Source organism: Diadema antillarum, unplaced genomic scaffold (assembly GCF_040938485.1).
Source record: "Diadema antillarum isolate AM-2024a unplaced genomic scaffold, OU_Dant_1.0 scf00000095, whole genome shotgun sequence".
In the NCBI taxonomy this organism is placed as follows: Eukaryota; Metazoa; Echinodermata; class Echinoidea; order Diadematoida; family Diadematidae; genus Diadema; species Diadema antillarum.
Window position 1 is genome coordinate 2,568,274 of NW_027270984.1, and position 16,436 is coordinate 2,584,709.

General features: G+C 36.4%; 1 protein-coding gene across 1 annotated transcript in view; it reads left to right on the forward strand.

The window, feature by feature from the left end:
• The window catches only part of LOC139718519 (uncharacterized), a 30,260-nt gene extending 17,493 nt beyond the window's left edge, over positions 1-12,767 (forward strand). The window contains exons 4-6 of the mRNA XM_071629991.1: positions 877-1,195; positions 9,634-9,671; positions 10,070-12,767. Of these exons, the coding sequence (XP_071486092.1) occupies positions 877-1,195; positions 9,634-9,671; positions 10,070-11,505 (1,793 nt within the window). The 3' untranslated portion in view covers positions 11,506-12,767. The remainder of the gene's footprint in view (positions 1-876; positions 1,196-9,633; positions 9,672-10,069) is intronic.
• The last annotated feature ends 3,669 nt before the right edge of the window (positions 12,768-16,436 follow it).

A 16,436-nucleotide genomic window follows, 5' to 3' on the forward strand; every position in this document is an offset into this window, starting at 1 on the left:
TATTTTTTGTATTTCATAGCATATATTGAACTGCCCCGAAGAACAATGCTAATTTGCTGACAATCTATAATCCTCCCATTTGCTTAAGATCATCCGATTGTAGATTGCTTGTTGTAACAAAAACGAAGAAATCATGGGGAGATCGGTCATTTGCACATGCTGGACCTTACCTGTGGAATCAGTTGCCTCAAGCTATCCGTTACATTTCGAATGTTGACTGCTTTGAAATTTCCCTCAAGATTCATTTTGTTTATAACTGCTGTCCAGTAGAGTTGTACATTATGTAATTTCTTTTTTTTTTCGTCATTATTGTTTCATTTACTTTCATGCATGTACATCAGTGTGTGTATGATTTTTGTATTTCATAATTCACTTTTCTTACTGCGCCTTGGGCACATTAGTTATGTGGAATTGGCGCATTATGAGTACACTGTATTACCGTTATTATTATTATCATTATTATTATTATCATTATTTCTATTATTGTTATCAAACATAATAATTATATATACATACATGGTAATATATAATATCTAAACACTTCTGTTAGTTTCTGCAATTGCAACAATTTTCATATACATCCTGTGTATTCTGTTGTATTATAGGCCTAAAAAAAATGATATGCGGCTTCCAAGTTACTAAAAAGTTTATCTTTTGATGGACCGATCGGGCACCTAAAAACAAAGTGAAATTTTTTGATTTTTTTCTTTTATTTCAGGCAACTTCATTTCTTTTTCGGACTACCAAAGAAATGTATTATTATCGAGTTATTATATACATTATAATGATATATAGCATATATTCAGTTATGTTCTTGTGAAGTTGTTAATTGATCTCCTACCGACATGAAACTTACTACTAAAATCCGCATAACAGCCCCGACAACAAGCACGCCACCGCCGACAACGCAGGCAACAACATCCGCGTCAAAAACGACCCAGAAGATGACGACAATGGTCCCGTCTACACTTGCAACTACTCGAGAGATTCGAACCAGTGATTCACTTCGGACAGCTACCGCGGGACCTGCCGCCACTGTCGAAAGCTTAACCAGGGCATCTGCGGGCTTTCTGTCGAATCCGACAATGATGTATGTGACTGTGGGCGTCGCCGTGATTGTCTTCCTCATCATCGTTGTCTGCGGAGTGTGTTGCTGCTGCAAGAAGTGTCGATCGGGAAAAAAGCGCGTAGCAAGGTGAGGAACATTGTCATGATTTGTAGGGAAACCACGGATAGCAGATTAACCGGTTAAAGGGCATTTCAGATGATTTTCATAATTTCACATCATGTATAGTACATATTATATCGACATATCCATGTATAGACTTGTGAAATTATTTGTGGTCCATGAGCAGAGAACTAATACTCTGAAAAATCTAAAACAAATTACACTGAACGGTGTTGATGACATGCAACATGTAGGAGCCTCACATATTTCAGAAATCTAACAGTGTAATTCCATTACAATACCGTTTGCTTAGCATGTTCACCTGTGTGAAATCTATGCATGCCTTCTTCTTTTGTTCTTCTTCCTTGAGCCACATTACTCATGCATTCTCATGGTGAGGATGCCATGTCATCATCCTTGTACATTGCAATTTGTTTTAAATTTTGAAAACATTCTTATTCCTCACCCCAATCACTATAAATTCTGAAACACTATACTCAACATAACTAATCTATAGTTGTTCAAATGTAAAAGTATGAAAAGGTCTCCTTTAACAATGATAATTGGCTTCAATGCTTAGCAAATGAAAATTAATGCCGAAACTCAAGGAAGCTTACGACATGCAGAGACTTAGCAGACCAATTTTACCATTACCCCTACCTTTTTATCATTTTCATAATAGACATTACTTTCGCTGTAAGATATATATATATATATATATATATATATATATATTTATCTTTTACAAAGTCGAATGTTTATGTTTATGATGTAATTCCAAATATATTATGCGTTATGTTTTGTTGGAAAAAGAAGAATAAAAAATAAATGAATTGAATTGAATATATATATATATATATATATATATATATAATTTATATATATATATATATATATATATATATATATATATATATATATTTATAGTAGATATCACCACCTGTATTTTTAAGATCGAAAACACTGAATACAATTTGAACCAACATGTTGGGGAAAAAAGAAAACAGGGGCATTGGAACGTGTTATAAAAACTGCTTTCTAAAAGACTCTTGTCATCATAAACACCGTTTCTTCAATTCTCACTTCCGTCATAATACTATACCAGTATAATGTTCATAATGGTGATGATTACAGCACATGTGTAATCTCACATCTTACTTACCTTCATTATTGATACCAAAACATGCAAAATGTTGCTGATTGCAATGTCATGTCAGTCATTATCATCAGCTTTGTTATCGGAATGATTTGCATTCTAATTTGCTATTGCCTAGTTTTGAAAACTTTTCCTCTTCTCTTTTGAAAGCATAATATTTTATGGGAAGTGAGGGTTATTTCTTAATGTTGAAATGGTGACTCCATATAAAGAAATATATTTTACGGAAAACAAGTGAAGAGCTTAATGGTAAAGCGAGTTAACTCCATTCTTGCTAAAATGAGATGTTTGGAGTAAACCTGGTAAAAAAACCAAAAAAACCAAAGCAAGTGATACCAGAAAAAAAAATAATGTGGTATTTCCAATCATAATTTCAAGAATATCACTTGTTATCTAACAATTTTTATTTTGCTCTACCTGATGACTTATATACTTTCAAATGTGGAAAAAATGGCGCTTAACTCGCTTTGGGATGAAACTCTTCATGTACAGAAAGATATTCAAAATTTGATATTGGCATACGGTATTGTGCACGTGCTAAACAAAGCCTTGGACTTTTTGTCGGTCATGCCGATCCTGGCAGACCTGGTGCACGTACTTTTGCTCTCTTAATGTCACATTGCGGATTGACGTAACTAACGTGAAAAGAAAACGTCATTCGCTTTCTGTATCCTTGATTATTTGGAACAGAAGACTTTTGATTTTGATCAGCTGTGATATAAATATATTTAAAGATGTAAATGATATATATGATATACCTCTATTCTGTCACGATGATTTCAAATATACTTTCATGGGCAAAGTATAGTCATGCTGAAAGATAAATCAGTTGGTATGTTCTCTCAAGTGATTTGTTAATCTATACCATGCACAAACAATAAATGAAAATGTAACCAAATGAAATTTAGATTTTGTATATATATATATATATATATATATATATATATATATATATTACCCTGCATCACAAAACCAACAAAAAGTCGCCTAACATGGATTTTTAGTTAAGGACAGATTCTAAAAGAGCAGACTCTAAGCTTACTCCCCTAACCTACCTGAATACTGGAAAGAAAGCACACATTCTGGAAAAGTGTGAACTGAGAAAAGAGGCTCTGAAGTACAGGGTCTATTCAAGCGCTTAATCTTTCACCAAGCAGTGCTAGCTGTGCGATGAAAGGGTCAAAACACAGGACGTCAACCACTGGAGCAACAGCAATGAAGAAATTATCAGATTAGGCTGAAATTGAGCATATTCTATCAACACATTCTATCCATGATTAATGCAAACTTTCAAAGCAGTAAAATTATCCTTTCAAAAGTTATTAGACTTGAAAGTGAAGAGTGTACAAAGGATCTCAAGAAATGAAAAGGGGCCTCTATTATACATAGCTGATCATTCTACTCTCCCCCCAAAATGGGTTGTAGAAAAACTGCGGAAAACACACTTTCCCATTTATGTTATGATCCCAAACTAAAGAATAATATAGAAGAAAGATAGCTCTTTCAGAAAATATGAAAAACTCAAGATTGAGTCAGTTGACGCATTTCCCCTGTTATGAGCCCTCACGTAAAATTAAGGGGTGCGACTTTTTGTTTGTTTTGTGATGCACGGTCATATGTTATATTTATATATTCAGGTCAGCAAAACAGACAACTCTGTTTACTATGCCTTCTTAAAGGTTAGAAAGGAAATGAATTCGAGACAGATTATTCAAAAGTCAAATGCCTCTTGTCAGCTGTGAAGGTCTTAATAGGTGGCAATGCTGTAATCTTTCTATTTTTGCCTGTTTGCAGTCAGTAAAAATTTGACCGGATGTTGTAATAACTTGAAGTTGTAATAATAAAATCCCATTATGATTAGGGAAATCATCGCAAAATTTTCTAATCGACAAAAAAAAAATCATAACATTGAAAGGAAGTAATAATGTCACTAGATTTTTATGATTACATGGTTGATATGTGTATTGTTAAAGAGAAAACATGCCTTGCTATGGGTTTCCACACCCCCCACACACACACATACACAGATCCTCACTAATAAGCAAGTATTAAGTTCCATTACCTACTACATTTAATTTCCTGATAGCAATTAAATGCATCTGAACTTCATGACCGACTTCTATCCATTTTTTTCTTTCTATTTTTTTTCCTCTGAAAGAGTTAATCTGGAGTCAAATGTCTCAGATTTTCTGGAATAGAATCTGGTACGCAAGGATAACACATCGGGTCAAAATATTAGAGATCATCTGGACACTAAAGAGACAGAAGGACTATGAAATATCTAAATCAGAAGAAAGAAAAAATAATAATTACGCCGTGACTTAATTAGGTTTTCGTAATGAATATAACTGTGATGCGTTGTTAATTGAGAATTTTATGTGACTTTGAGTTCATCAGCATAATTGTATCTTCACATAGCGAGGGCAAAAAAGGTAAAAAAACCCAAAATCAACCGCGTGGATTGTTGTCGTTGTTGTTGCTTTCTTTGTTTTCCTATGCCAAAAAGTGAAAGTGGAAGACATGACGTACGTGCAAAGACGGCTCATGAATGGGAGACGAAATCCCAAATGACTCTCTATTCTTTTACTATTTGCGGGTAGCGTTTGACCTTCGCCGGAAATTTGACCTTTCATGAGATAAAAGTCCACCCTATAACTTCCGGTTTGCGTGATAAACCCGATAAACTGGCAAAACTAACGGGGATTGATTCGACATATTACCACTATGGAATCTATCACCTGCTAGAGAGGCTTGAATACGTATGCCCTATAGTGTTTACACGGGAAGTGGTAAATCTTTTTTTATCCGTGTAAAGTAATAGACTGCATTTTAATTATATAGGACTGTGTATAGAGACTATGTAAAAGACTGCGTTCATGGGTGTGATCGTGCCTTGACATTTGTACCTGACTATTACTGTGAGAATTCATGGGCGACTTTTTTTTTCCACTCATTTATAATGCTTTCACTCAAAACAGTCAGTATGTCTATGGAATGCAAGCTGCATCAGCACAGTACACAATGCAATACTCATGTTCAGAATATTACAACAGCAATATCTAAAGCAACTGGTGTTTTAAGAAGAATAAAATATTTAATTAATGATCAAACTTTAATTATGTTATACAACACTTTATTTTTACCATATGTAATGTACTGTAATATTGTATGGGGCAACAGTAGCAAAACAAAATTGAACACAATTTTTCTTCTCCAGAAAAAAGGCTCTTCGTATATGCACACATTCAAATTTTTTGGCTCACACTGATCCCATATTTTATCGCCTAAAAACTTTGAAGGCCCATGATATACATTTATACCTGACTGCCATATTTATGTATAAACACACTTGAAATTTATTACCATTTTTCCATAATACCCTAGTAACCAATGACCATATGTGGCCCTGCACCTCAAAACAAACAAAAAGTCGCCAGACATGAATTTTTAGTTAAGACCATATTCTGAAAGAGCAGACTTTAAGCTTTAAAATGAGGTATAACTCAAAGCATATGGACTCTCTTAACCTATCTAAATATTGGAAAGAAAGCACAAACTCAGGAAAAGTGTGAACTGAGAAAAGAGGCTCTGAAGTACAGTGTCTATTCAAGCGCTTAATCTTTACCAAACCGTGCTGGCTGTGCGATGAAAGGGACAAAAAACAGGAAGTAAACCACCAGAGTAACAACAATGAAGGGATTATTAGATTAAATTGAAATTAACCATGCCTCATTAACACATTCTGTCCATAATTAATGCCAACTTTCAAAGCAGTAGCACTATCCTTTTAAAAGTTATTAGAGTTGAAAGTGAAGAGTGTGGACAAGGTTTTTCAGAAATGAAAAAGGGATTCTAAAGACACACCAAATCACACTATTCTACCAAAAATGTTTGAGATAAATTGCTAAAAAACCACACTTTCCTGCCGATTTTATGATACCAAATTTTAGCATAATGTAAAAGAAGACCCACTCTTTCAGAAAATATGAAAAAGTCAAGTTCGGCTAGGTTGACCCATTTCACTTATTTTCAGTCCTCACGCAAAATCAGTGTGTGCGACTTTATGTTCGTTTTGAGGTGCACGGTCACATATTCACTCATACCCTACCCGTCGTTCCCATGATTTTCACTTAAGTAATCCGAAGCTTTTACTTGCTCAAAAGTCGATTAGACATCAAGGTCCGGATGCATGGAACACTCTTCCTGAGGAGTTGAAACAGTGTGCCTCCTTGTTTTCATTTAAAGCAAACTTAAAGAAGTACATTTTATTACAGTATATTTCAAATATGAACTAAAAACAAATAAATTATATAACTAATGTTGGTCTCTTTCAGTAAACCAATTTCACTATTCTAAATTCCAGCCTATTTGCTATTGTGCACCTTCAAGCACCTGCACACACATTCACCACCACCACCATCACACACCAGAGTTTATTTTCCCCTGCTACCTTCGCAGCAGAATTTATATTGTTACGAATTTAGTACGTCCTTATCTTTTCCTCGGGCCGGCCATCTTTTCAAGCAATGCTTATAATGGCGGCCCTCTGCACAATCGTTTCTTAACTATAAATGTTATTCTTATCACTGCTGCATAGACATGCATACTGTATATTAAATTTCTTTCATATCGTTGTTTATGCAAGTCAAAAGACTGTGTTAAATTTATTTTACATATATCCTACATGTTCATGATTATGTACTTATATGTATCGTGGTTTATGCAAGTCAAACGACTTTGCGTTGAATTTACTTTGTATATTTCCTGCATTTTCATGATTATGTAACTTATGTGTATTGATTTGCAGAAAATAAAGTATTTATCAAACAATCAAACAAACAATAAATTTAACATTTTCCTTCTCTTTCATATAAGTTTATAGCCTACGTGTGTTATTTCCTCTTCATGATAGGCAATAAAATAAAAAGGCATGTGTCCAAACTAATGTCAAGGCAATGATTAACTCCAGAGATCATTTTTTCTTTATAGATTTAATACGTGATTTATCTATTTTCCCTTTACCAAGGAGCCCGTTGCTGACATTCTACATTCTACAAAAAAAAAAACACACACACACACACACACCCAAACACACAAAAGATTACATTGTAGAAAATTGAGAGGGCATTTGGGATCTAGATTTATTCATATAAACTATTGGAAGGCAATAATGCTCTTTCCTTAATTCTTTGATTTATTTATCCACCACTAAAACTTAGCATCTTCATAAATATCCCGCTCAGCTTTATAATGAGTTCAGATTACCTCTCCCACGAATGCTAGTATATATATTAGCTTAGAGCGCATTTATTTATACTGGTCCTAATTTTTGATACTCTTTAAATAACAAAATCAAAATCGTTCCGTCCATACATTGAGTTAAAAAAAGAAGAAGATTCAAGTCTTATCATTATACAATCTTATAGTTCCATAGAACTGAATTAGCATGTAGGTCTGTTATTACTGTCGACATTTACACTGGCCTTTTGATATTGCCACTTTACCCGAGTGTAGGTACCACAATTTTGTGTCTCTCTTTAATTAATTTCTGCAATTCTTCTATTTTCCTCTTATTATTCATAAACACGGTGTTACACGGTGTATTCCCCAGTTATTCTTTTCCATGTCGCTGTCTGTGTTGTATTCTCTCGTCTCTTTTGTTGTCTTTTTTTTTCACGTCAGTTGTGTCTCTTATCATCCTGTTTTTATGTTATTCTTATCTCTTTAGTGGGCTTCCGAACTTACAGTATGTTGTATCTATTTTTATGCCTCCGCCACGAAGTGGTGCCGGAGGCATTATATTTTCGGGTTGTTCGTCCTTCCGTCCGTCCGTCCGTCCGTAATGAATTTTGTGGACAGCGTAAAACTTTTTGAGGTATCCTAATGGAACTTGGCATGTATGTGTATTAGGGGGTGAAGTTGTGCCTATCAACTTTTGGGTGCACATGCTCAAGGTCAAAGGTCAAAAGGTCAAGGTCAAATGCTTAAGATTCCACTATTTCCCCCATATCTATACAATGCCTGAAGATATGTTCTTGAAACCTAGTGTATACATGTATTACCCAATTAAAGATTCTCTGGTGAAAGTTTGGGGTCATGAGGTCAAAGGTCAAAAGGTCAAGTAAAAATGTTAACATTTGACTTTTTTCTCCGCTTTTGGAAATTGTTCAAGGTATCTTCATGGAACATAGTATATATGCATGTACTGACTGGCAGTGATTATCTAGGAAATTTGGGGTTCATGGGGTCAAAGGTCAGGGGTCAAAGGTCAAGGGCAACACTTCAAAATTTTACTATTTCCCTCATATTTATGCAATGCCAGCAGGACTTTTTTTTTATTTGGTGTATGCATGTATAACCCAATAGAGATTCTCTTGGAAGTTTTTTTTTTTTTTGGCCAAAAAGGTAAAAGGTCAAAGGTCAAAGATCAAGTGAAAGTGCTGAACTTACTTCTTCCTCCATATCTCGGAAGTGGCTCAAGTTATCTTGAAACTTAGTAGGCCTACGTATCTATGCATGTTCTGCCTGACAGTGATTCTCTTATGAATTTTAGGGTCAAAGGCCAGATGAAAATGGTAACAATTTACTATTCAATACAGAAATTGCATTTTTTCTCCATACCTTGAAAATTACTCAATGCATAAACTTACGAAAGGATCAAAGTCAAGTTACAGTCCTTAAATCCCCAAATACATGCTCTCTTATTCATCCAATTAAACCTAGGTCAAGGAAGGTGATCATTCAACACATTTGCGACAAACATGTCATTTTAATATTTTGCCAATTTTGTGAAAATGTAATCACACATTGTTCACATGTACTATAGACCTATTAGGAGAATCATGCATTATGGCGGAGGCATACCAGTCGCCATAGCGACATTTCTAGTTGTTTTTGTTTTTTCTTACTTCAGAGTGGTCCACATATCACAAGCATTGTCTTTTCAGTAGGTCCCTCCATTTTTCGTACAGTACTTATTGTTCTCTTTGGTGATTTATTACAGTGTTTCTTTCTAACGATTATGTATCATAATGTCTCACTATAGGTATACACTCTTTCTGTCACAATGTGCCGCTTACATTATTATTTTGTCACCAAAAAGTGTGAAATGTACGTTATGTTTGTCAAAAAAAAATGAAAATAAATTGAATTGAGCTGAATTGAACTAATTTTTTATGAGGAAATCATAACTGATTATGTCATCTGGGACCTAACTTGCACGCATATCAACTAAATCATACAATAATACTAATTCTGACTTCCCCTCATGTTATTTTTCTCTTTTCTACATCATGCTGATAACATCAAGACTGGAGAGCCAGAATTCAACAGAGGGACAGAATGTGGGTAAGAACTAATTTTTATATTCTATGAAACCGTCCATAGATTATTGATAAAGTGATTTTCTTATCTCTAGGTAGTACGCTGTAGACTTTTAAGAATATTCATGCTATTACTAAACGTCCCCCGTCATCCATTTTCCACATTGTCCATAATGTCTCTAATGCTTTTCTTCATGCAATATTCAATATAAGGTGAAATATGTTAATTCATCATTCCCGAAAATGATATCTAACTATAATCTGATGATTCAGAGATCAAAATTGCTGCGATCTTTTTCACTGTGAAGAAACAAGAACTCAAGAAATCAATTAAAATTACATGAGATATAAGCTTTATATCATTAGAACGTCTTCTATAACGTGAAAATATGCGTTCGCTTCTCTTTGACCTACTGATACCAGGTTTTGAGGAGGCCGGAGTCGGCATGGGAGGGGCTGAAGGACCGAGAACTCGAGCCAATCGCCACGCCAAGATGAAAGGGAAGAAGAAAGATAAAAACCTCACAGCAGCTTCGAACCCCGGTTATGACAGGTTGGCACTTGATGAGGTTGCTGAACCAAGCACCTACGAGATTCTGCGAGATTCAAATGCGCCAATCACAGCTAGCGAGAATGGTATGATGGCGGCTGGAGCTACCTACCAAGGCGCGCAAGCATTTCCTAAAGGAAAGCTGGAACCAGAGGAACCAGTTTACGAAATTGACGAGTTAGTCACTGAGAACGAGTACGTCACACTGGACCAAGAAAAACAAACCTTTCATAAGACTCCTTCGACGGCGCCAAGCAAAGCAGATATGAACAGCGACACCAACGTCAATCGTAAGAAAGTACCTCCCAAGCCCGCTCCCAAAGTACGCAAGGAGAATAAGATTGATACTGTGCCGCCACCTACGGCAGCAAATCACTTGCTTGTTGTACCTCAATCCAAGAAGGCTGGGTACCTTGACATGACAAACTCTAAATCGAAACATGGAACCGCGGAAAAGATCTATCCACCCACCCCTAAACATCCTGGCGGAGAAAAACCCAAACCATCACCTAGGGTGCCGAGGAAGCCTCAACCGGGGAAGATTACTCCTAGAGGCAAGGGGTCAAAGTCACCTGAAGCCTGTCGTGTGCTGGATGCAAGAGCCACGCCCGATTCCTGTAATAATGTCTACGACATAGTCAACAACCCCGACCATTCCCCGATAAAGGGCCAAATTAGCCTCTCAATGGATGGCATGTACGTGAAGCCAGGAACTGCCACGGCATCTCAGCCCCTGCTGAGAGGGACTTCCCCAGGGAAGAAAACCGCCATCGAGAACGGAGATGACGTGGCATGTACATACATGGCCGGCGACCAAGCTACGTGCCCCTTTTCCAGCGACAATTACGATCTCGTTGGCGTCCCGGGATCCAATAGCTGTGGTGGAAACGAGTCCGACTCAAATCCGAATAACCACTATGACATGGTCATGACTCCTACAGGGTCAAAGAAGAGTCAGTCAACGCCTAAATTTGGTTATGACATTCCTCGGCACGCATCCATTGATTCCAGCAGTCCGTACGAGAATGAGCGAAGGTCGTCGTCATCGCTCCCATTCAAGACGCAGCCGCCTTCGATCTCAGTGTTCGCAGATGACGAGGTCTACGACGTCGTCGAAGTGAGGGACGAACACTCGAAGAACACAAAGACCATGTCAGGGCGCCCTCTCGTGAAGCACGGGGAGAGTGTCTCTCAGATGGAGAAGGAATCTCAGAAGTCTAAGACAGCGATTTGGAGGAGTCATTCAGGTCCGTCTCTGCTGAAATCTGCAGAATTAGAGTCCGTCTATGTAAATACGTCGAGATTTTGAGCCAATAAGACGTCAAAGTGATCATACCTGGCTTGCATAGAGACAAAAGTGAATCGAACTTTGCATAGTGTAAGTGATATTGTGCCACGGAAGACTGTACTCTCTCTGTTGTTGCTGTTTTACAATCTTGTTTACTTCAGTACTCGTTCAATTATGTTGAGTCCTTTTCCTCGTTCATTCTTTGGACCTTGTTCACATTAAATGAAAAAAAAAAACCTAAACAAATCCGATTGGGAAAGAACATTTTCCACTGAATAATTTTAGTAACTCTACTCCTTGCCTCTTCAGATGCGCTTTACTGCACTGATGTACACACAGCAGTGCCTATTATACATGCCCAGAGAGGGCGGTTGATAGGTGCCTCCCATCATGGGTCATTCCACTTCAACAGACCAGCCTTAGCATAGATACATTGAATATGATCAATTCAAATTTCTACAGCAACAGGCTCCACACATTCACAAACAAACTTATTCATTCTAGGTTTGAAGCATTCATAGGTTTTGAAGCTCGGAAAGAAGATGCCACGAAGTTAGATATCGGACTTTTTTTTTACATAAAGTACTTGTATTATAGATATTATATATACTGCTGTTATATAATATACTGCAGGCAAATAAAGTATATTTGCCCATTTTAAGGCTCATCTGATTGTAAATATATGAAGATCATAGGGAGAAGGATAAGATGTCTTTGTTTGTTTGTTTGTTTGTTTGGGTAATCATTGTTTGTTTTTGTTGTTGTTATAATGATCCTCTTGAGACTGATTCCGATCACGAAGAAAATATGCAATCATTGCCAAGGTTCAAATAGTATATAATTATATACTCATAAGAGAAAAAAAAAACATGATGACTTTAGACGTCTTAGAAAATGAATGAAATTTTTTATATCAGTGTCGGATTAGCTGATTTTTGACATCACCGAAGGGATTTCGTCTATGTTCAGGTGTTTGATGACTTTGTTAACACTTGGTTAAGGCTTTCTGTAAGGAAATTTCACTAAGCAGGGATAGAGATTTATGCTGCAATGCTGTCATGCTTTCTAGGCTAAACATTAACCTTTTCGTAAACATTCTTTGTCATGTAACAAACAATGTAACCGCCTTGTCCACGACATGTTACTTTAGATATGAAATTTATCTTCCTGAAATTGTTCACCGTAATAGTTATCTTCACCACTTAGGCAGGTCCTCAGTGCGTGATGATTTTAATGCTAGCACTTGTTTAGTATCTCATGGCCTACGTTTTTAATAAATAAGTGTGCTGACCTCAAGAAAATGTTTCGTTGCTTATGATCATGAGATTAAAGGCAGAAACTATAGTCCTGCTATCATGATTGTAATGATCGTGTTCCTTACATCAGTGTTTTCTTTCCAATTAAACAATAATTTCAGAAGTAATGTTGAGAAGAAGGTTGTTGGTAGCAAATGACAAGGAAGTATTTTGCTTCATTTGTGAGAATTCTAATATTATCTGTACAAATGTAATATATCTCTCGAGATTTAGAATTAAAAAAAAAAGATACCGGCAGGTACGGTTCTAATTAGTTATAATTTTGCCATAACGTGCGTCTAATCTGCATACACATAATCACGTGTTGTTCTTAATACTATTGATAATATATACATTGTACAGTATAATTAGAAAAAAAAAATGATCAAGGACAGCTGAAAAGGGTAACCATTATATAGAACACTCGAGAGGCGTAATAATCATTTTAACATAGCCCGAGGCCATACGCATTTTATTCTGTTTACATACACCGTACGACTAAAAGTGACATGATATTAAACTGAACACGAATAATGGTTGTGTGTATATAGTATTTCTACATGCGGTAGTCTGATTTGAATGATCGGATGAGGGCACTGCACTTTGAATCGAATGGAACCAATTTATATAGCACGTGAAGCATGTGTCATGGTCATGATATAGCATGTGTACGATGGGAAGCAGCGAATGCTTGAAGACTGTAGAAGTATACACATGTCCAGTGTTGTGTACGGGACTGCGAATTGTTTCAAACAAACGACATGCAATGCAAATATCAGTCTCATAAAAACGTACTGCTTGTCAAGAAAAAATGACATATTGTGGCAAGTGTGTTGCCAGATAATATGTTACGTCGCCTCAAAAAAGTACTAAAAGTGATAAAGATAGCCTTAAACGTCTACATTACACCCAGCTACCATGGATGTTACAGAAAACATCAGAAAAAGAGGGGGAAAGAAAAAACACCATATAGGCCTTTCTACAGGAAATACAAGAGATTTGACAGTTTACTATTATCTGAAATTCGAATAATGATATAATTATTGTGATGCCAGTTGCAACTTCCAGATAACGTGTAGTTAAGTGGCTGGGACTGCAAGCTTTGAGCGCCTTTGGAGATCACTTGAAACCTATACTCTCATAATTATGTTTTCTGCTGTTAATATCATTAAAAGCATTTCTTTACGTATAAGGGAATATCGACTTCGTTTGGAAAATTTGCCGCTGCGATGTGAGGTTCTTCTCTGTTACAAAGACTTTGGGGCGTGAAATATTAGTTTTTCTGATTGTTCAGTGTGCGACATGTATATAATGGTTATAGGATTTATAAAGAGAACTGATTTTGTCGATATTGTTGTTTATCATGGCGTGGATCTGTGATTGAATTTGATGGACTCACTAATGAAGCTTGAGTATTGACTATAATAATAATGAGATAAATGCATATAAATTTGTCAAACATGACAATCATGACTTTCGCCATTATCAAAACTTGAAGTTATGATTAACAGTTTGTTAATCAATAGCTGCAAACACAAATTAATATCTGAAGACGTAGTAACTTAGAAACAGGAGAACTCAGCATCTAAAGAGGTAACGAAGCATAGAATAGCGTTTCTTCTGCCTTCTTACGAACTTATAAACTTCTTAAGACCGATGGGCCGAGAGTCAGGATAGAAGGAAAAAAAACGGGAAAGTTGCAATTACGGGGAGATATAATTGCTACGTTTTTTGATAGGGGTATTTATTCATCTTATTCGTACACACACAAACACACACACAAACTCACTCACACACAAGCACAAAAAAAAACATGATAATCCACACATATAAACACACACACATATAAATATAGTATAACATGTTGGTAGATAGACAGACAGAGAGACAGACAGACAGTGAGGGAAAGGGGAGAGAGGATGGAGGAGAGGTTTTTTTTCTTTTCTTTGTAACCCATTCACTCGTGAGGTAAAATTACATAATGTTTCATTCCACACAGGGTTTTTTTTTCCTAGAAAAGGTGCCTTCCACGATTATTATCATTGGTATCATTATTATCATTGTTATTATTAATGTTATTATCATCATCATGATCATGATCATCATTTCAATCTATAGAGCCATTTCATTTTTATTATAGTATCGAGACCTTATTGTCAGACATCACTTCTGCTCAACACGAGATAATGGTATTCTGTCACATTCTACCATTTTCGATTGACTGATGACCGACTCTGTTGCCAACGGCAACATAGTCACGATAACAGCCAAGCAGATTACCACTGGCATTGCATGGAATATGCTCGTTCACAATAAGAAGGTAATTCTCCGAAGTAGAAATTTTTCATAGGCCACGGGAATCATTAATTCAATAATTTGTCATATTCAGCAGCCAGCGGGGAGGGAGCAGTACCTGTACAGGTCACGTTCGAGACTTGCCAGCCATGTCCCTTTAATACCACAATACACTCTACATATTAAAGCAACGTCGCGTGTATGTCGACTACTCTAATATGTAGATGAATACAATTAGTAAATTAGCGCGCGATGCCAATCAGCTTTTAGTAATTGATCTGGCCTTTAGTATGGTGTCTATACTGCTACCCAAGTTAATTTTGTTACTCTCTTTTCTTTTGTTCAAGTCATTATGATATTACACTGGATTTGACTATGCCATCAGCTATCTTTAATGAATCCTCATAGAGCTGCGTTATATTTCCCATGTGGTGGATGGATGGTACAATGGCTGAAAACATGCAGATGTACCACTCTTATAGACATCCAGATACAGATGTAGGGGTTTGTTTTTTTTTTTCTCTCTCTCTCTCTCTTCACAGCGTCATAGCAAGCATACTTGGGGGTTTGTAAAGAATATTTGCTTGACCCTTTCCAGCAAGTATTCTAGTGTGTTATGCAGACATCAACACTAGGTGATGGAGCCGCTTAGAAACACAACCATGGCAACAAAATAATTTATAGTTGTGACTGGCTAAAAGAAACTATATAACAACGCATAATATTACTTATATCTGGTCTTCTTTGTTTTACTCTGTCCATATCCAAAATAAAAAAGAAGAAAACAGAAACCACACATACAATTTTGGTGTGTAATTCAAGCCCTGATGTACAAGTATTAAAGTTTATCGTGACAATCAAACGGAAAAACAAAAACAAAACACCAGTAACAAAGCACCTGTAGCTTCGCGGCATACTTAACACAATTACATTTGCGGCTCTCCCGTTTAAGCCCTATTTCACTTGCAGTCCTAGTAAAGCCTTCGAAAGGAAATTGATTCCTTCTTGAATAGAGCTATTATTGGGCGTCAATGGCATTTTATTTTTCTTTTCCAGCTTCAGTGCCTCAGGTCACTTGTGTAATTGCACTGTACGATGGTCACGTGACGTTTTATCATTTTTATCATTATTTTTTGCCGGCACACTGGGCGCCGTTCAACCATTATCGATGAAAATTATATGCATCTCATGCAGCTTGTCATACCTCTTTGTTATATGATATGATAATGGATAAGCTATTACAGCTGCAAGTATAGTGTGTGTGTGTGTGTGTGTGTGTGTGTGTGTGCCATTATGATGATGACTTATATACATAACAAAAGAGGTTATTGTATGGAAACACAGAATTGTATGAAACTAAAC